Source organism: Bos javanicus, chromosome 10, assembly GCF_032452875.1.
Source record: "Bos javanicus breed banteng chromosome 10, ARS-OSU_banteng_1.0, whole genome shotgun sequence".
Lineage (NCBI taxonomy): Eukaryota > Metazoa > Chordata > Mammalia > Artiodactyla > Bovidae > Bos > Bos javanicus.
This window is the reverse complement of record NC_083877.1, coordinates 5049286-5071293: the sequence shown is the minus strand read 5'-3', so window position 1 is coordinate 5071293 and position 22008 is coordinate 5049286. Positions and strand designations below refer to the sequence as shown.

The 22008-nt window shown below is 39.2% G+C and overlaps 1 protein-coding gene across 2 annotated transcripts in view; it reads left to right on the top strand.

Moving 5' to 3' along the window:
* The window catches only part of SIMC1 (SUMO interacting motifs containing 1), an 86080-nt gene that overhangs the window by 45918 nt on the left and 18154 nt on the right, over nucleotides 1-22008 (top strand). Inside the window, exons 1-4 of one of the 2 annotated variants that reach the window (XM_061429955.1) lie at nucleotides 3308-3681; nucleotides 4212-4366; nucleotides 11855-12007; nucleotides 13970-14098. In XM_061429955.1, the coding sequence (XP_061285939.1) occupies nucleotides 3658-3681; nucleotides 4212-4366; nucleotides 11855-12007; nucleotides 13970-14098 (461 nt within the window). In that variant the 5' untranslated portion in view covers nucleotides 3308-3657. Of the gene's footprint in view, nucleotides 1-3307; nucleotides 3682-4211; nucleotides 4367-11854; nucleotides 12008-13969; nucleotides 14099-22008 lie in introns of those variants that run through there. The other variant, XM_061429954.1, reaches the window with a different exon arrangement.

The window sequence follows — 22008 nt, the reverse complement described above, 5'->3', positions numbered from 1 at the left end:
GCTTTTACTCCACAGATCCAGACCAAAATATTTTTATTGAGACGGTATGTGCTGTCTTCCAATTCAAGATTGAATATACTCATTTATCCCTCCCCTTCTTAAGATTTCACTTAAAATAACAGTAAATGAATAGAAGTTATGAACCTATGGCACTGAAAATAAGGGGAAAGATAACAGATTTGAATGAAGACTGGAAAAGCTAAAGGAAATGTAAAAGTGATGACTGATGAAGCTAGGCAGCAAAAGCTACAGGCTAGAACACAGGCTTGCCAAAAAGGAAGGAAATCTGCCCTTTAGAACAGAGAATTTTTGGACTTCTTCTATGGGCTTCACTGGTGGCTCAGAGGGTAAAACGTCTGCCTGCAGTGTGGGAGACCTGGGTTTGATCCCTGGGTCGGGAAGATCCCCTGGAGAAGGAAATGGCAACCCACTCCAGTACTCTTGCCTGGAGAATCCCATGGATGAAGGAGCCTGGTAGGCTGCAGTCCTACCAGAGCCTAGTAGGCTGGTATCGCAAAGAGTCAGACACGACTGAGCGACTTCGCTTTCACTTTCTTTCAGTGTAGAGTTGGTGCTCCAGAGAAAAGTCTACATCCTGACCTTTAGAGATCCCTGAGCTTAATTGCCAGCTTTCTGTCTACTTACCCAAAAGAACATGGATGGAACAAATTATTGTCAATTTAGAATTCTGTAGTCAACCAAGATATTGATCAAGTGTGAGGCTAGAATAAAGACATTTCCAGACATGTACAAGCTTGAAAAAATATTTTCAAAAAAATATACCCCATTTCATAGGTTACTTGAAGATATGCATACAAAGAATAGGGGAGAAATCAAAAGAGAAAGAGGCATAGGATCCAAAAGACACTGGATCTAATCCAGAAGTATAAGAAAGAGAAGTCCTGAGATTACCACAAATAGTAGACCTAAAGTCACTCCAGATTGGTGCAAAAAAACACAGGGCTTTAAGAAAAGGATGATCTGGGAAATAACCACCAAGATGGTAGACGAGGACGCTCCAGGCCCTTGTTCCCCAATGGAGACACCAACTTAACAACAATATATGGACCAGAATACCTTTGTGAAAACTCTAGAAACCAGTTGAGAAGTTGCAGTACCCAGGCCAAAGCATAACCAAGAAGGGACTCCATTAAAAGGAGTAGGAACGTTTTTGGTATTTTTGTGTGTCCATGCCCTTCCCTGTACCCAGCCTAGCACAACGCTACTGGGAGGAAATCTCCCACACCCTGGCTTCCCCCTTGGGATGGAAACAAAGGAGAGAACATCAAGTCCAGTGTTCTGGCTTGTTATGGGGATAGTTTTTGTCTCACCTGACTTAGAACACTATTGAAAACCCTGGCTTAGTTTTCTGGCTGAAAAAAAAGATGAGCACTGCAGCATTTTAGAGCTTCAGAGAGTATGCATTTCCATAAACAGGTACTGGGGGAGTAAGAGACTGTCAGCTCTTGAGAAGAAACAAGGGCAAGCTGCTTGGGGAGTTAAGACAGATAAAAGCATACACACAAGCTCAGAGAAAACACATCTCCAGAAAAGTTCTGAGAGCACTGAGAACCTTTAGCCAGACTGATTGTTAAGGGCCTTGCCCTGCATGAACTCAGTGCATAAAGACTGGGAAAGTTGGTTGTTTTTTTCAAATGTTTAAATCTCAAAAGAAGATTACAAGGCACACAAAGAAACAGGGAAGTGTGGCCCAATCAAAAAAATGAAATAAAGTTCCAGAAAGTGACCCTAAAGAAATACAAATCTCTCAACTTCCTGAGAAAGAATTTTTTAAAACCATCTTAAAGATGCTCAAGGAGCTAAAAGAGAACACAAACAAAATGAAGGAGGAAAATGATGCATGGACAAAATGAGAATATTAAATTTTTAAACTGTAGATAATAAATATATTCTGGAGCTGAAAAGTATAATAACAGAATTGAAAATTTCTCTAGAGGAGTTCAACAACAGTCTTGATCAGGCAGGAGGAAAACATATCAGTGAACATGAAGAAAGGTCTTTGAAATCATTGAGACAGAGGATCAAAAAGAAAACTGAAGAAAATTGGTGAGCACCTGTGGGACTATGGTGCATCATTACGTGTACGGACCACACGTACATTATGGGAGTTCCAGAGAAGGAATAGACGGGGGCAGAGAGCCCAATGACCAAAGAACCTCCCAACTCTGAGGAGAGAAATAGACACACAGACTCAAGAAGGTTAACACCAGTGAGGATAAACCAAGGAGACTCAAAGCAAGAAACGTTATAATCAACTGTCCAAAGTCAGACTTAAAAGCAGCAAGGAAAAAGTGAATTATCACATATAAGTGAGTCTGTATAAGTCTCTCAGCAAATTCTCAGTGAAGCCATGTAGGTCAGAAGGTAATGGGATGATGTATTCAAAGTTCTAAAAGAAAAAAGCTGTCAACCAAGAATACCATATCTGGCAAAACTTGCCTTCAAGAAATGAGAATGAGCAGCAGGAGAGAAGTGACACATCGATAGAAGATCCTCAATAAGATTTCTCATCAGAAATGAGGCCAGAAGGTAGTGGGGTGATATATTTGAAGTGCTAAAGAAGAAAACTCAACCAAGATTCCTGTATCCAACAAAACTGTCCCTCAAAAATGAGGGAGAGGTAAAGAAACTCCCAGATAAACAAAAGCTGAGGGAATTCATTCCCACTAGTCCTACTCAGCAGGAAACGCTGAAGGAAGTCCTGCAGGGTAAAATGAAACACTAAACAGTAACTTGAAGACATATGAAGAAATAGATGTTAATAAAGATAAATACATGGGCAAAACTATTATGACAGTGATTTGTAACTCTACATTGGCTATCTATAATGTATTAAGTGACTAACACTTTTTTAAATTATTAATCTAAAAGCTAGTGTTATTTAACTTTGTAACTCCACATTGTATTTTCTACATAATTTGAAAGATTGAAAAGAACTGAAAAGAATTATTGAACCTCCCTGGTGGTCCAGTGGTTAAGAATCTGCCAGCCAATGAAGGGGACACAGGTTCCATCCCTGGGCTGGGAAGATCCCACATGCCATGGGGCAACTAAGCCCTTGTGTCACAACTACTGAGCCCATGCTCTAGAGCCTGCAAGCCATAACTACTGAAGCCCACGCGTCCTGGAGAGCATGCTCTGCAACAAGAGAAGTCGTCACCCACACATCGAAACTAGAGAGTAGCCCCCACTTGCAGCAACTGGAGAAAGCCTGAGCTCAACAGTGAAGACCCAGAGTAGCCAAAACTAAATAAATCAAAAATTTTTTAAAGAATTATTAGTTTATTTTTGGTCACAATAAAGAGCTGAGCTTTTGTGTGTTATTGAAGTGAACCTAGTATAAATTCAAAGTATGATAATTTTAGAATGTTAAATGTAATCCCCATGGTAACCACAAGGACACTAGCTATAGAATGTACAGAAAAGGAAATTAGAAAAGAATGTAAGCATTTCATTACAAAAAAAAATCAACTAAAGGCAAAAGACAATAATGTAGAAAATGAGGGACCAAAAAACTATAAGGCATTTAGAAAACAAATAGAACAAGGCCAGAATTAAGGCTCTCTTTATCAGTAAAAGGAAACCAACACATGCCTGCCTGGCTTTGGTAAGGTTCGGGTGATCACCATGTAAATCATGAGGGGACTGAGACTCGGAGCAGTAAGTTAAATAAGGAATGGGGCTGAGTTTCAAACAAATAAATCAGGTCTCTGCATCACCAAAGCCCATGCTCTTCACCTGCATTAGCTGGGCTTCAGCAATTAGGATCATTTCACCTGTAACAAAAAACCCAGCTCAGAGTTGCTTAAACAACAGACTGTACATCAGCTCATGTTACTAGAAGTTTGGCAGTGGGATGAAGATCATGGTGGTTTGACCTAGCAGCTTAGCAGTCATTTTTCTGTCTCTCTGTTCAGATATACACAGCTTAGGGCCTATCCTGAGAGTGGGGTTCATCACTGAGGTTCAGTGAGAGAAAGAGACTGACTTTGCAAGCTCTAGAATTGCCTTGTTTGCCCTCTTTTGTAATGACCTAGGTTGCTTGCTCTCTCCCACAGGCCTCTCTTTTAGATACAGACACACTTGTTGACTCATGCATCTTCCCTTGACTTGGTATTTACGAGAGCCCAGTGCTCAGTGTCCGGGAGACTGAGAGCAAATACTTATTTACTCATTTTTTTCTCCCCAAGGGACAAAACCTGCCCGGGCGAGTCTTCTTTCTGCGTTACGTAGTACAGACCCTGGAAGACGATTTCCAGCAGATCCTGAGGAAGCAGCGACAGCACCTGCAGCAAGCCATCGCAAGCACTGTGCTGTCCTGTGACAAGCAACCCCACAATGTCAGGTAATCAGCCATCTGAAGCCTGGGATGACAAGAGGCATCAAGTCCGGAGAACACAACAGGTGGATGAGATTGTCTAGTAACTAGATAATGTAACAGGGATAGTTATTATTACTATAAAAGTGAAAGTGTTAGCCGCTCAGTCATGTCTGACTCTTTGCAACCCCATGGACTCTAACCCACCAGTCTCCTCTGTCCATGGGATTCTGCAGGTAAGAATACTAGAGTGGGTTGCCATTCCCTTCTCCAGGGGATCTTCCTGGCCCTGGGATCAAACCCAGGTCTGCTGCATTGCAGGCAGATATATAGACAGTCCTAGAAAAAAAAGCCTCAATACCAACTCTGTGTCAGGTGCCAAAACTTGTGTGGTTTTTCCTCCTGAGACCACCAGACTTCCTTTAATCTATTTGAGTATTGTTCAGACAGCCTCAGGAGATACAGTGGAAAACAGGAACTTGTGTAAAACTTCACAGCTGCTATAAGCCTAAATTTATTTCCACCCCTGTGAGTAACCCAGGATAAACCTCATTTGTCACTACTACTTTCTGAGAACTCTTTTATGATAATAGGTTACATGGAACAAGACACAATAAGGGAGCAAACACATGTTTTTAAAAATAAAATCTGCCACTGTTTCCACTGTTTCCCCATCTATTTCCCATGAAGTGATGGGACCAGATGCCATGATCTTAGTTTTCTGAATGTTGAGCTTTAAGCCAACTTTTTCACTCTCCACTTTCACTTTCATCAGGAGGCTTTTTAGTTCCTCTTCACTTTCTGCCATAAGGGTGGTGTCATCTGCATATCTGAGGTTATTGATATTTCTCCCGGCAATCTTGATTCCAGCTTGTGCTTCTTCCAGTCCAGCGTTTCTCATGATGTACTCTGCATAGAAGTTAAATAAGCAGGGTGACAATATACAGCCTTGACGTACTCCTTTTCCTATTTGGAACCAGTCTGTTGTTCCATGTCCAGTTCTAACTGTTGCTTCCTGACCTGCATATAGGTTTCTCAAGAGGCAGGTCAGGTGGTCTGGTTCCAATCTCTTTCAGAGTTTTCCACAGTTTATTGTGATCCACACAGTCAAAGGCTTTGGCATAGTCAATAAAGCAGAAATAGATTTTTTCTGGAACTCTTTTGCTTTTTCAATGATCCAGAGGATGTTGGCAGTTTGATCTCTGGTTCCTCTGCCTTTTCTAAAACCAGCTTGAACATCTGGAAGTTCACGGTTCACATATTGCTGAAGCCTGGCTTGGAGAATTTTGAGCATTACTTTACTAGCATGTGAGATGAGTGCAATTGTGCAGTAGTCTGAGCATTCTTTGGCATTGCCTTTCTTTGGGACTGGAATGAAAACTGACCTTTTCCAGTCCTGTGGCCACTGCTGAGTTTTCCAAATTTGCTGGCATATTGAGTGCAGCACTTTCACATCATCATCTTTTAGGATTTGCAATAGCTCAACTGGAATTCCATCACCTCCACTAGCTTTGTTCGTAGTGATGCTTTCTAAGTCCCACTTGACTTCACATTCCAGGATGTCTGGCTCTAGGTGAGTGATCACACCATCGTGATTATCTGGGTTGTGAAGATCTTTTTTGTACAATTCTTCTGTGTATTCTTGCCACCTCTTCTTAATACCTTCTGCTTCTGTTAGGTCTATACCATTTCTGTCCTTTATTGAGCCCATCTTTGCATGAAATGTTCCTTTGGTATCTCTCATTTTCTTGAAGAGATCTCTAGTCTTTCCCATTCTGTTGTTTTCCTCTATTTCTTTGCATTGATCACTGAGGAAGGCTTTCATATCTTTCCTTGCTATTCTTTGGAACTCTGCATTCAGATGCTTATATCTTTCCTTTTCTCCTTTGCTTCTCACTTCTTTTCTTTTCACAACTACTTGTAAGGCCTCCTCAGACAGCCATTTTGCTTTTTTGCATTTCTTTTCCATGGGGATGGTCTTGATCCCTATCTCTTGTACAATGTCACGAACCTCCATCCATAGTTCATCAGGTACTGTATCTATCAGATCTAGTCCCTTAAATCTATTTCACACTTCCACTGTGTAATCATAAGGAATTTTATTTTGGTCATAGCTGAATGGTCTAGTGGTTTTCCCTGTTTCTTCAATTTAAGTCTGAATATGGCAATAAGGAGTTCATGATCTGAGCCACAGTCAGCTCCCGGTCTTGTTTTTGCTGACTGTATAGAGTTTCTCCATCTTTGGGTGCAAAGAATATAATCAGTCTGATTTCAGTGTTGACCATCTGGTGATGTCCATGTGTAGAGTCTTTTCTGGTGTTATTGGAAGAGGGTGTTTGCCATGACCAGTGCGTTCTCTCGGCAAAACTCTATTAGCCTTTGCCCTGCTTCATTCTGTATTCCAAGGCCAAATTTGCCTGTTACCCCAGGTGTTTCTTGACTTTCTACTTTTGCATCCCAGTCCCCTATAATGAAAAGGACATCTTTTTTAGGTTTCCAGTGGTCATGTATGGATGTGAGAGTTGGACTGTGAAGAAAGCTGAGTGCTGAAGAATTGATGCTGTTAAACTGTGGTGTTGGAGAATACTCTTGAGAGTCCCTTGGACTGCAAGGAGATCCAACCAGTCCATTCTAAAGGAGATGAGTCCTGGGTGTTCTTTGGAAGGACTGATGCTAAAGCTGAAACTCCAATACTTTGGCCACCTCATGCGAAGAGTTGACTCATTGGAAAAGAACCTGATGCTGGGAGAGATTGGGGGTAGGAGGAGAAGGGGACGACCAAGGATGAGATGGCTGGATGGCATCACTGACTCAATGGACATGAGTTTGAGTGAACTCCAGGAGTTGGTGATGGACAGGGAGGCCTGGTGTGCTGCGATTCATGGAGTTGCAAAGGGTCAGACACGACTGAGCAACTGAACTGAACTGAACTGTTTTGAGAAATCTTTTATGATAATAGGTTACATGGAACAAGATACAATAAGGTAGCAACACATGTTTTTTCTGTAAAATCAGGGCTAAAGCTTCTGGAAGCTTCAGAGTGGGAAACTACCATATCCTTATAAAAGTAGGGGGAAATGTGGTTTCTAGGGTAGGGATCTCAGACTAGAATTTTCATCCTGGAACTACCCCCTTTTGCTTCTTTTGGAAACCGTTCTCTTCATCACTGAGATTTTTGTCAGTCATATACATTCTCATATGTTCTTGCATATTTGTTAAGAATAGTTTTCACAGGCCAATATGGGATATTGACTTATAATTCCTTTAATTAAAAAAGAAGGACATTTTATTATGTTTTTGAGTATCAGCCAGCTGGGAAAATTGAGGGCAGAAGGAAAAGAGGACGTCAAAGGATGAGATGGCTGGATGGCATCACCGATTCAGTGGACATGAACTTCAGCAAACTTTGGAAGATGATGAGGGCTAGGGAGGCCTGGCGTGCTGCAGTCCATGGGGTCTCAAAGAGTCACACAACTGGGCGACTGAGCAATAACAATGACAACGGCTTTTTCTCCCTAGGTTTGCCTGCTTCCATCCATTTCCGTGGATGTAGCATTTTATGTAAAGTTTAAATGTTAAATTATAGGGGTAGAAAATCAGTAAGTAGAGAAACTACAAGAGCACAGGATAGCGTAACTGGGTGTAAAATTGAAAAACTTTTAAAAGAGAGTGGTGGTTAAGTCAGTCTCCATGTGGCCCCTTAAGGGATTTTCTTTTCTTTTTAACTGTGCATACAAAGAGTAATCTAGTTCTACACAATTTAGGAAATATAGTTGTCACCAGATGACCTCACCCGCATTTTCTTTTCCCACAGGGGTAACTGCTTTCAACTCTTTCATTTAAGAGATTCCTTGGATTTAACTTCTTCATGGCTGAGTAACTTGCCTGTGTTGCTGATGTTTTATTGTTCAGTTCACTACAGTCGCTCAGTCGTGTCCAACTCTTTGCAACACCATGGACTGCAGCACACCAGGCCTCCCTGTCCAACCAACTCCCGGACTTTACTCAAACTCGTGTCCATTGAGTTGGTGATGCCATCCAACCATCTCATCCTCTGTTGTCCCCTTCTCTTGCCTCCAATCCCTCCCAGCATCAGAGTCTTTTCAAATGAGTCAGCTCTACACATCAGGTGGCCAAAGTATTGGAGTTTTAGCTTCAGCATCAGTCCTTCCAATGAACCCTCAGGACTGATCTCCTTTAGGATGGACTGGTTGAATCTCCTTGCTTGTCCACTGTTAGCTGTAATTGACTATTATTGACTATTGACTCCTCACCTGAAAATGAGGAGTTAGCTCTTTTTACTCTCTCCCTCTTCACACACACACACACACACACACACACACACACTTCCCAGCCCCCACACCATAATATAGCTGAATCAGAATTTTGTTTAGATCAGTATTTGATGTTCTGATCACTATAACTGTGTGCTAGTCAGAGTTGAGCCCAGTACTAAACTTGATTACTTTTCCTTCCACTCATAACTTTTTGTTTTCCTCAGAGTTAATAATTGCCTCATTTTTAGTTTCCTCCTATTCTTTTGTATATCAGAAGTCAACCATAGATTCTCTGCCGTTTGATTTAAATATCCTGTCAAGATGTTTGTTCACACTTATGAGGTTCTTCTTTAAGGTCTGTGGTAGAGTACTTTGACCTCCTTTAACCTGGATTGGCTGTCCTCTTTGCCAAGTCTCTATCATAAATGTGAAATTCCCTTCACCTGTTCCCAGTGTTGGATGTGTTTCATATCTTTTCTTTCTTGGTTTACTCCCTTGTTTTGATGGATCAGTCTCCAGTAGCTTCTTAGAAAGGTATTTGGGAAGTAAAATTTGAGTTTTTGTATGTCTGAAAATATCTTTATCTTCCACACATTGATTCATGTGAGTATAGATATTTAGGTTACAAATAACTTTTCTACAGAGTATTAAAGGAAATTTTCCAAATTTCCCACTGTCTTCTAGCTTCTTGCTGTGAAGAAGCCATAGGCTACTCTGATTACTAATTCTTTGTATGTGCTTTGATTTTTTTCTCTGGATGTTTGCAGAATCTTCTTTTTTCCCAATATACTTGTTTTAGGTCTATATTCATCTGTTATGCTGGACATTCAGTGGGCCATTTCATATCCTTCATTTCTGGAAAATAGAGTTTTCATTGCTGTTACCATATTTTTAATTTCCAAGAGCTCTTTTACTTTTTCTTTAAATGTTCCTTTTTAAACTTAGTAAACAGGAATCTGTTCTTGTCTTTTTCTTTCATGGATCTGTGTCTTTTCATATCTTTGATGTTACTAATGATAGCTTTTGTTTTTGTTACTTTTCTGTATAATGTCTGTTTTCTCCAAGTTGCTCTTTTGAGGAGAGAGATGGGTTGGTTTGGGTTTTTTTGCCTTAATCTCTTCTGTTAGAATATGTCCATAGATGTTTGGAAAAATCTGGTGCTCTATTCTTGTTTAAGGGCAAAAAGCTGATGTGTTCACAGCTGATGGAAGCTCTGAGTACAGGTGAGGACTTGTCACTTCTGAAAGACAGGTGTGGGAAGATGGCGAGGATCTCTGCATTGAGCACGCGCAGGTCCACTTACCGCCCCTGTTTCTGCTTTGATGCCTTTGTTTCCCAGCTGTGCCTGATATCCTAGTCCAGAGACCCTGTTTATCTCTCCACAGAATTAACCTGTAGTCTTCAGGGTTGGAAAAGAAGATCTAGGGCTCTAAAAGTTTCTTAAACAGATTATAAACCATTTATTTTTAAATTTACCCTCTTTTATCCTAACTTCATGGAAACCTTGTACTGCCTTTTAAATAGGATTAAATAGGATTACTCTTCTCTGCTGGTGGCTTAGGAATCAGCTTTCTCAATTCTGCCAAGTCAGTTCAAATGTATCCCTTTGCCAAAGGCATAGAGTTAGATTAAACATCATCTAAATATGACACTTGCCTGATTTACTTAGCTAATTGGTTACTCTGAATTTTGTAATCAGCATCTCTTACCTCACCCCTTCAATCAAAGGCTAGGACCTTGACAGTTACCTACAGCTAACCACACATCCATCCTCTATCACTCACTTTTACACCTTTTTGCATCCAAAGTAATTGGTATCCCAACTATTCATTATTTTTTTTAATGTAGTTTATTGCATCTATATGTGTTCCTATGAAGTATATATTTTTATTCTAGTTCCTTTTAGCTGTTTATAAGAGTATCATGCTGTATGTAATCAATTGGTACTTTTATTTCACTTAATATTATAGTATACTAAAATTTGTCCATATTGTTACCTATCCACTGTAGCTTATTCATTTCCACTACTATATAATATTCTGTTTTGTGAAATACTCATTTTCCTTCCAGCTTCCAGATTTTTACTGTTATTATCTGCCTTCCTTTTTTTCCCTTCTTTGTGGATTTTTAAAACATTATTTACTATTAGTGAGATTTTAGAAGGCAACAAAATTAGATGTGGCCTATATGAGAAGCTTTTATCTCACAAATGCTGAGCGCCTACACCCTGTATAAAGTATGACTGCACTGAACATACTCTAAACTTTGGTTCAGTTCAGTTCAGTCCCTCAGTCGTGTCTGACTCTTTGCGACCCCATGAATCACAGCACGCCAGGCCTCCATGTCCATCACCAACTCCCGGAGTTCACTCAAACTCACGTCCATTGAGTCGGTGATGCCATCCAGCCATCTCATCCTCTGTCATCCCCTTTTCCTCCTGCCTCCAATCCCTCCCAGCATCAGAGTCTTTTCCAATGAGTCAACTCTTCGCATGAGGTGGCCAAAATACTGGAGTTTCAGCTTTAGCATCATTCCTTCCAAAGAACACCCAGGACTGATCTCCTTTAGAATGGACTGGTTGGATCTCCTTGTAGTCCAAGGGACTCTCAAGAGTCTTCTCCAACACCACAGTTTAAAAGCATCAATTCTTCGGCACTCAGCTTTCTTCACAGTCCAACTCTCACATCCATACATGACCACTGGAAAAACCATAGCCTTGACTAGCAGACCTTTGTTGGCAAAGTAATGTCTCTGCTTTTGAATATGGTATCTAGGTTGGTCATAACTTTCCTTCCAAGGAGTAAGCATTTTGTAATTTCATGGCTGCAGTCACCATCTGCAGTGATTTTGGAGCCCAGAAAAATAAAGTCTGACACTTTGTTTATTAGCCTAATAATAGAAAGCCAACAAGATTGTCTAATCCAACTTTCTGCTTTGTCAAGGCATGTTCCTGGTCAGGAAGCCACAGATAGTACTCTTTAACCTTGGAGGTACCTTTCAATAATTCTAACTTAAAGAAAAATGTTGACATTTTACTTATCTTTTGTAACCTTCCTGCAATTAAATGCAGGGTTTCCATTAGACTTGTAAAATATTGAAAATAGCCTAAGGGCTCCTCTCTGTTGCCTTTAGGGAAATCTAGGTGTCTAGGAGACCATGTTAAAGTTGCAGTTCTGAGCACCCTAACAGTAAGACAGAAATTTAAACTTTTTCTTTCTTATCTTTTTCTCCATTGCAGGGATGTCATCAAGTGGTTGATCAGAGCAGTAACTGAAGACAGATTAATCCAGCCCCCAAATGAGAATCAAACCTCTCCAGGAAAAGGAATCTTGAAGACCAGCAGTAGCCACCCTTCTTCCCAACCTAACCTGACAAAGAACGCCAATCAGCTGTAAGGAGTGGACAGAAGTTATCTTTCCTAGAGCTCTGGGGTTTACTGTGTTGGAGACTAGCACCACTCTCTACAAGCAGTTTCCCCAAAATTAACAGCTCTTATAACATAGGCTGATTCTTACTAAAAACTACCTTATTTTGACTAAAGGCTAAGTTCCTAATTCCAGAGGTAAAACAAAAGCAGATACTTTCCCCCTAGATGAACAGGACTTCACTAAATGAATTCACCAGCTGAAGTGGAGCAAAAGCTGAACAACCGTGCCCTCCCCTTCCTAGATTCCCAGAGACAATACAGGATCATGGGCAGTGGGCATTCTAGCAGTCTCTAATCCTCAAGGGCCTGGGTCTCTCTCCTCCAGTCCTGGAAGAAGAACAGCAGTTCAACCTGCAGGCTCCAACAGGTTGTAACAGCAGTGGCTCAGACCAGATCAGGTCCCATTCCCTCAGCCTGCACTGGAAAGAAATTCTGGCATTTCTTCTATGGAATTAAAAGTGGTCATGGCATTTTTGGGGAAATGCCAGGATTTCATGGGCTGGAGCTGCCCTTGTACAAGTAACCTGCTATTCTATGTCAGTTATGTTTAAAAAGCCAGTTAAACTTGATATTTCAAATACAGCATTTATGCCTAAATTCACAGTGCTATAATTTAGTTGCACTGATCGGATTCTTAAATAAGTACTATGGATTTTAACTAATCTAGGAGACAATTGTGTATCTAAAGGGAGTATGTTTTGGAACGATGAAGCGTTTGCTTGGGCAGAGTGGGGAAGGTCCTAAAGTAGGAAAATAAGATTATGTAAGAACCCCAGGATATAGACCAAGAGAGAGGCAGACACTGTTTCTTAAGAGAAAGCTAATATAATAATAGTAATTATAAGTAGATATTAGAAGAATAAAATTAGAGTCCTTGAAAATCAATTTATCATGATCTTAACAACAATAGGCACTGCTGTTTACCATTAACTAGTGCCTATATGCCAGATCTGTTACTCAGCACAACTTTATGAAATAGGTGGTGTTATTTCCCCTTTTTTGAGATGAGAGAGTTTTGACTCAGAGCAGTTTATTAATTTGTCAAAAATTGAATAGCTTGTCATTGCAGAGCCAGAATCTCATCTGACTCTGGTCTACCTATTGTGTCCCTGGCTGCAGATTTTCTGCAAACAGAGCCCCTCTTTGCCTCACAAATAACGGCGCACATTAGAAAAGGCCAGCTTCAGGTGAGGCTCACCTTCTGAGGGGCTGCTCAGATTCCTTCCTTCAGCCTGGGTCTCTCCCACAGTTAGGTCTGATGGGAGAGCAGGTCACGTTTCACCAGTTGAAATTCTGACACTGAACTTAGGTAAAGATTGTTGTAAAGGAACCAGTAACAGGAGAAAACTACGTAGTAAATTTGTATTTTCTCCTATCAAAGAAATTCAGATAATTGTTAGTCATTCTGGAGCTGTTTCTTCATCTGTAGAATATAGAATTTTTAGGTTAGATATCCTTAAAGTTCTCTAGATCCTTAAGATTATATGTTCCTAGGGACTTCCTTGGCAGTCTAGTGGTTGGGACACCATGCTTCCATTGCAGGGGCAGATTGAGGAAGGTTCTAGAGGTTTGATCCCTGGTTAGGAAACTAAGATCCCACTTGCCTTGTGGCATGGCCAAATTTTTTTTTTTTTAAATAATTAGATAAGCAACAAGAACTCTATTTTTAAAAAGATTGTATGTTTCTATTTTCAAATTTAAAAGCAGCTTGCTTTTGCAGCGCAACCCCAGGTTCTGAGAGGTTGATAGTATGATCTGGCAAAAGGGATTCAGGTAGGTGAAATTGCTAGTAAAAGCATGCTGATGCTTGAGTAGTTCTCCCTGACCTAGTGTGTGCTTTACAAGAGCCTTTAGTACACTGGCGGGCACCTCATCCCAGCCAGCAGGGACCCTCCCGCTCATTTATGTTCTGTGTTCTGGACTCAGGATTATATGCCAGCTCCAGAGGATGCTGTCTATCGCTGTAGAGGTGGACAGGACCCCCACGTGCAGCTCCAATAAAATTGCTGAAATGATGTTTGGGTTTGTGCTGGACATTCCTGAGAGGAGTCAGAGGTGAGTCTTAGCTTTGTTTTATTTTTTGATCTGGGAACATAATTTCAAAAGAAAATTCCAAACAGTAGTTAAATTAGGAGGAAAAAAGGTAGAGAAATAGTTCTTGTCTCTTTAACCTTTGAAAGAGTTTCTCAACCAACTGTTATTATTTGCAACTAAGGCATAATTTCTTAGGAAGAGGCAGGTTACCTTAAATGCAGCCCAAATTTCCTACTTTATCCATTTGTCTAATAACTTTACTCATCCCTCAAGTTTTCAGCTGTTAAGCACTACCATCTTCTCTGACCCTCAGCCAGAGAGCCTGGTATAAATGTTTACTAAAGTCTTGTTGGGTGAAATAGGCCTGTTCATATGAGGGGAAGAAGAGGTGATCCAAGAGTGACTACAGTTGTACCTGTAGAATGAGCCCAGATATCAAGAGTAAGGAATTCACTTTCTCTAAACATTAATTAGTGAAGCATTCCATTAGGAAGAGACAAAGAAATAAGAGTTCTTGGCTAGGACCAATGATTCCTCCTTTGAACCAGTAATTTTAGAATCCAAAGGAAGGAAAATAAGCTACCATGACTGTAATTTCATGAACAGTTGCTGGGACAGGAAATAACTATGGGAGAGCCTCTGTAGGGTGGTGACCCTTGAGGGAATCTCTGTCAGCTCCTTGTCTGCTTCCCACCCCATCCCCTAAGCTCCTAGTTGGTAACCAAGACTACTCTTGTACATTTCTGGTTCCTCTGTTAGAAGAAAATGTCATTCCAAATAGAATTGTAATAAAGATTTAGTTAAACTATCCTGCTAAGATTAAGACAAACATTTATTGGATCTGTACAATGTGCCAGTCATTGTTACATTAATTATCTCATGTTTGTATAAAGCTTTATAATGTTGTTCCCATTTAACAAATGAAAAAAAATACTCTAAATAGTTAAATAACTAGCCAAAGTTTACATTGCTAATCAGATTTAGAATCCAGATTTAAACCTAGGACTTCCTAATTGCAAGGTCAGTTCAAAGAAGGCAGTACGTTACAATGGTCAGCCAGAAGGAAGCATTCATAAAATCACGCTTGCTGTATCGCTTCGTTAGTATTTCATTTGGATCCAGCGCCCATACTGTTTATTTATTTATGCCCAGATTCTAGTGAGAGATGGGAAATCTAAGGAGTGGGTAACTGTAAACAAATTTAAACTAAACATAGACAAAAATAGTTTAAATGAAACCTGGTCCTAATTTAAAACTTTTCAGGAAGGGAAAATTTGCAACCACCCCAAATTATACTAGAAGATACTTTATATGGCCTTACCTTTTAATCTTTTAAAGTTTATGTATAGTTTACATGCAGTTAAATGATATAAACTAATTTACATAGGTATCATTCCAAAGTTCTGACAAAAGTATAACTTATATGACCTATTATTTTCCAGTGGCTCATTGATAGTGGTAGAAATCGTGCAGCCTTGCTGAATTCAGTTATTCTAGTAGGAATTTTCTGTGATTTCCTTAGAATTTTCTATATACACAATATATATTGTCTGCAAATAAAAAGTTTAATCTCTTCCTTTCCAATCTGTATGCCTTTTCCTTCTTTGTCTTACCCTATTGCAAGGGCTGATACCTCTAATAGAATGTTGGAGAAGTGATAAGAACAGACATCCTTGCCTTATTCCTGATCTTAGAGGAAAAATATTCAGTCTTTGACCATTAAGTATAATATTAGCTGTGGATGTTTCATAGGTAGCCATTGTCAGATTGAGGAGGCCTCCTTCTTTGTCTAAGATATTCAGTGTTTTGTGAAGAATAGGTATTTGAATTTATAAAATGTATTTTGTTCACCTTTTGAAATAATCATAGTTTTTCCTCCCTCATTCCATTGATATGATGAATTACATTGATTGATTTCTTCGTATTATAACCAACCTTGCATTCCTGGAATAAAAAACCCTACTTGATTGTGATATAATATTCTTTTCTATTGACAGATTCAATTTGCTAATATTTTGTTATGGGCTTTTTCATCTGTGTTTACTAGAGATGGTAATTTTATTTTTGTATAATGTCCAACTTCACTTATATTTAAAGAAATGCATATAAAAAATAAATGTAAATTAAAACTACACTGAGATACTATTTCTAACCTATACAAATAGTAAAAATTTTAAAGTACTGTAAAACACTCTGTTAGTGAAGGTTTGAGAAAGCAGGTAGGTGCCCATACATTGCTGGTAGTAATGAAAAGTGGTACAAGCATTACGGCTGGTGGGGGGCGGGGGTGTGTGTGGTGGAATTTTACAGTATCTAACAAAACTAAATGTACATTACCTCTTGACCCAGAAAAATCATGTGTAGGAATTTATCCTAAAGATACATGTTTAACAGTATGAAAATACACATGCAAAAGGATATTCACAACAGCATGTTTGTAATTGCAAAATACTAAAAACAACCCAAATTCCCATACATACGACAGTGGTTGAATGTCTGTGGTACATCTACACAATGAAGATGTAGCTATAAAAAAGTAAATATTAAAAATAGGAGCATAATTTTTATGAACTGTTTTCCAAAATATATTGTTAAGTAAACCAAAGCAAAATACATAGAGTATGCATAATAAATACACATATAAGAAGGAGAACATTTTTAATATACATGATTATAATTGTAAAAAAAAAAAAAGAAGAAGAAGCAAAGTTAAGATAAATGCAGACCAATCGAATTGTTTACATACAAGGGTAGATGGGCTGGAAAGGAGCTAGGGTGCTGGGCTGGAGTGATAATGACCTTAATAGTGGTATTGATAGTGTAGTACTTCCTGAATATACTTCTTTGTATAGTTATAACTTTTAGACTTTTAGAACCATGTTATTGTTTTATATACTCAAAAAAGAAAAATAAATCAGTAAGGAAGTTGGAGGAGAGCCTAACAAACAATACAAACAGAAATTAACCTGTGTTTTAAATGAATTATTATTCATTTAAATGGGGCTGAGGGGTGAGGGTTGGGGGGAGGACAAGCCCAAGCAACTTTTTTTTCTTTACTTTATATTTTTAAATAAAGATTCACAGGAAGTTGCAAAAACTAGTAAGAGCGGTCCTCTATACCCTTCACTTACTATCCCCTAGTGGTTACATCTTGCATAACTGTAACAATATCACACACAAAAAATTGACATTGGTATAATCTACAGAACATATTCAAATTTCACCCAGATTGCACTCATCATATGTAGTTCTAAGCAGTTTTATCACATGTGTAGCTTCATATAATCACCAAGACAATCAACATATGCAGAACTGTTCCATCACCACAAAGATCCCTGCTGCTGCTGCTAAGTCGCTTCAGTCGTGTCCAACTCCGTGCGACCCCCAGACGGCAGCCCACCAGGCTCTACCGTCCCTAGGATTCTCCAGGCAAGAACACTGGAGTGGGTTGCCATTTCCTTCTCCAATGCATGAAAGTGAAAAGTGAAAGTGAAGTTGCTCAGTCGTGTCCGACTCTTCGCGACCCCATGGACTGTAGCCCACCAGGCTCCTCTGTCCATGGGATTTTCCAGGCAAGAGTACTGGAGTGGGTTGCATTGCCTTCTCCACAAAGATCCCTAGTACTACCCTTTTACGATAACTATTCGTCTTCCCCAGCCCATCCAAGTAAGTTAAAACGCAGTATTTGGACTAAATACCCTGAGGCTAAAGACAAAAAATGAAGTGTAAATAAATATTAAACTCTAGTTAGTAAATTTCTCTTTCACAGAAAGTATTAACAATTCAAAAACTATCTTATGTGTATTCTAGGATTAAACACTTAAATGTATTGTGGATAATGAGAGCCAAGTTTCTCAGTCAGAGAAGGGAGTTACACATATGAAAAGGAGAAAGGATAGAAGGAACCCTGTGGTGCTGGATTGGATTTGGAGGCATCAGTATAAACTTGTGGTTCCTAATAAATAGATAGATATAGGAATAAATGTAGATGTGTCAGCATTTATATATATATATGTGTGTGTGTGTGCATTCATACATTTCTTTCCTACCTCTACCCACTAAGAGAGCTTAGGAACAACTACACCCTAGTAGCAATGAGCAGACCTAGTACTCAGATCTTTGTTTCTAAATTCTAGTTTACACTAAAAGGAACCAGAGTTTGTTAAGACATGCCCGATTCCAGACCTGAGATAAAGTATAAAATGAGCCTAGAACATCTTTATAATGAGGAAATGAGGAAATATTCAAGGAATGTTCAGAACATGACAAAAGAAGCTTAAAGATCTTCCACTGGCTAAATCTGAGATAATTTGAGTATCAAAATAAATATTGACAGTAAAAGACTACAAACTGTTGTGTAGAATAATAACCCATGATTCTAATACTGATAGGAAGGAAGAGAAAGGACTCTCTTCCTTATAGTAGAAAGCCAGCTAATAAATATAAGAAGAAATGATAATCTGGGGGGAAAATACCATTTGGCATGCATCATAATAAGAATGAATTCAGGTATGACAGGGTACTAAAATGATGAAATTTGTGGCATACCAAAATATTTGCATAGTCTGAAAGTATATTCTCACAAGATATTAATTATGAAGTGAAAACTAACTTTACTATGGAGTCAAGTAATCAGAGTTAACACCAGCAGTAGGGCAAACGGACATCATATGCTCCTTGATAGGATGCACACAACATTTTTGCAGTCCTCTTGCCGAAAAATGCATAACCTCCATCAAATCATGGATAAATATCAGAGAAATCCCCAATGAGAAATGTTCTATGCAAAAAACTGAACTGCACTTTTCCAAAATGTCAGTGTCATAAAAGACAAAGCAAGAATGAGAAATTGTTCCAGATCAAAGGACACTGAAAAAAACAGGCAACTGAATGCAGTGTATAACCTGCAATTTTCTTTTGCTATTAATAGCAACATGAGGACAATGAAAAGAATCTGATTAAAGTCTACGGTTAATATAATACTGTTGCATTAAGATTAATTTTCTGGTTTTTTTTTTTTTTTGTCATTGTACTTGGTTACCTTAGAAAATGTTCTTGTTTTTAGGAATTATACACTGAAGAACTTTTTCACTTAGTGTAGTTCTCTTGGGATTCATTCAGGTTGTGGTATCTTTTTTTATTGCTGAATAGTATTCCATGGTGTGGGTATACCTTTGGTATTTTTTTTAAACCATTTTACCCATTGAAGGATATCTGTGTTGCTTCCAATTTGGGACTATTATGAATAAAGCTTTTATAAACATTCATGTACGAATTTTTGAATAAACATAAATCTTCATTTCTCTGGAATAAATGTCAAGGAGTGCAATTTTTGCTTTATATGTTGTTTGTTAGTTACTCAGTCGTGTCTGATTTTTCACGCTCCTGTGTACCATAGCCTACCAGGCTCCTCTGTCCATGGGATTCTCTGGACAAGAATACTGGAGTGAATTGCCATTTCCTTCTCCATTGCGTTATATGCTGCTGCTAAGTCGCTTCAGTTGTGTCCGACTCTGTGCGACCCCATAGACTGAAGCCCACCGGGCTCCCCCGTCCCTGGGATTCTCTAAGCAAGAACAATGGAGTGGGCCGCCATTTCCTTCTCCAATGCGTGAAAGGGAAAAGTGAAAGTGAAGTCACTCAGTCGTGTCCAACTCTTAGCGACCCCATGGACTACAGCCTACCAGGCTCCGCCGTCCATAGGATTTTGCAGGCAACAGTACTAGAGTGAGGTGCCATTGCCTTCTCCATTGCATTATATAGTAGCTACTTACTTAGTTTTTTTTAAGAAACTGCCAAACTGTTTCTTTTAGTGGCTTTACCATTTTACATTCTCCCCAGCAGTATGAATGATCCAATTTCTCTGCATCCTAACCAGCATTTGGTGTTGTTAAAACAATTTTTAATTTTTTTAGCTATTCTGATAAGTGTATGATGGTATCTCGTGATTTTCATTTTCATTTCTTTAATCAATAATGAAGTTGAGTATCTTTCTGTGTGCTTAATTGCCATCTGTATAACATCTTTGCTAAAATATTTCTTTTCTCATGTTCTTAACAGGGTTTTTGCTTTTTCCTGTTTTCAGAGTCTTTATATATTCTAGATATAATCCTTTTCAGATCTGTAGTTTGCAAATATTTTCTCCCATTCTGTAGTTTGTCTTTTCATCCTCTTTAACAAGATCTTTCACAGAGCACGTTTTAAATTTTGATGTAATCTGTCTTATCAGATTTTCTTTTACGGAAAATGCTCTCATGCCAAAGATTCCTTGGGATTGTCTGTGTAGACCATCATGTCATCTGCAAGTAGGGAAAGCTTTAGTTCTCTCTTTCCAATCAGTATGCCTTTTATTGCCTTACTACACTGACTAGTACTTCCAATATTATGTTGAATAGCAATGGCAAAAGCAGACATCTTTGCTTTGGTTATGATCCAGGAGAGAGTAGACATCTTTGATTTGTTCATGATTTAGGGAAAAGCATTCAGTTCATTAATTAATTATTGATTAATTAAAATATCAGTTCATGATTAATTATGATGCTAGCTCTAGGACTTTTTTTGTAGATGTTCATTAATAAGTTGAAGAATTTCCCTTCTATTCCTTGTTTTCTGTTTTTATCGTGAGTTGGTATTAAATTTTATCGAATGCTTTTTCAGAGATGTTTTATTTTTTTAATGGTTGCTCTTGGAATTACAATATGCGTTCTTATTAGAGTCTACCTTGAATTAATACTCTATCATAACATGTGATGTTAAAATCTTAATAGCCGTCTTTTCATTTATCCACTCCTGTCCACTGTTTGTGCTATTGTTGTCATGCATTTTACTCTGGGATGGAATCATGTTTTTGCTTTAAACAGTTGTTTTTAAAAGAAATTCAGGGATGCGGGTGGGGAACACTCTTTGTTCCGCCTATCTGTGATATTGTAACCTATAATAACAAATATATTTATAAAGGAAGTAAGTGTTAGTCCTCAGTCATGTCTGACTCTTTGTAGCCTGCCAGGCTCCTCTGTCCATGGAATTCTCCAGGCAAGAATACTGAAGTGGGTTGCCATTCCCTTCTCCAGGGGATATTCCTGACCCAGGGATCAAACCTGGGTCTCCCACATTGCAGGCAGATTCTTCACCATCCAAGCTTGTATGTGTGTGGGTTTGAGAGAGACCTTCGTCCTGTTCCCAGCTCTTTGGGAGTTTTTTAAGTGATAAGAGTAATTAATAAAGTTATCTTTTGTTCTGTTAATGAGGTATCTCTCAGAAAACCACTTGGTGACCTGAAAGTTGGGGGCTGGTTGCCAGGGGAACCATGTGATTAGAGAGTGGAACTCTCCATTCCAGCTCTCCACTGCCCTCCCTCTTCCCACACCATCCCCTCCTGAAGGGAAGGGACAGGGGCTGGAGGTTGAGTTCAGTTACCAGTGGTCACTGATTTAATCAGCCATGCCTGTCTGATGCAGCTTCCTTGAAAACCCCAAAGGACTAGGTCCAGAGAGCCTCCAGTTTGGTAAATAGGTGGAGATTGCCTGTAGAGTGATGCACCCAGAGAGCATGGAAGTGTCTTACCTTTGCCCCGCGCCTTATACATCTCTTCCATTGGGCTGTTCTTGAGTTATACCTTTTATAATAAATTGGTAACCTAGTAAGCAAAGAGTTTGAGTTCTGCAAGCCGCTGTAGCAAATTAATCAAAGCTAAGTGGGTGTCCTGGGAACCTCCCATCTATAGCTACACGGTTCAGAAGCACACATGTTGACAACCTGGACTTTCGGTTGGCATCTAGAGAGAGAGTGCGAGGGCAGCCTTGTAGGACTGAGCCCTTAACCTGCAGAACCTGATGCTTTAGTATTAAAATCGAGTTAATTGGTTAGTGTTGCTGGAAAAAACACATGTCAGATCCACACAGTTACCATTTTTGGTGTTCTTTCTTTCTTGA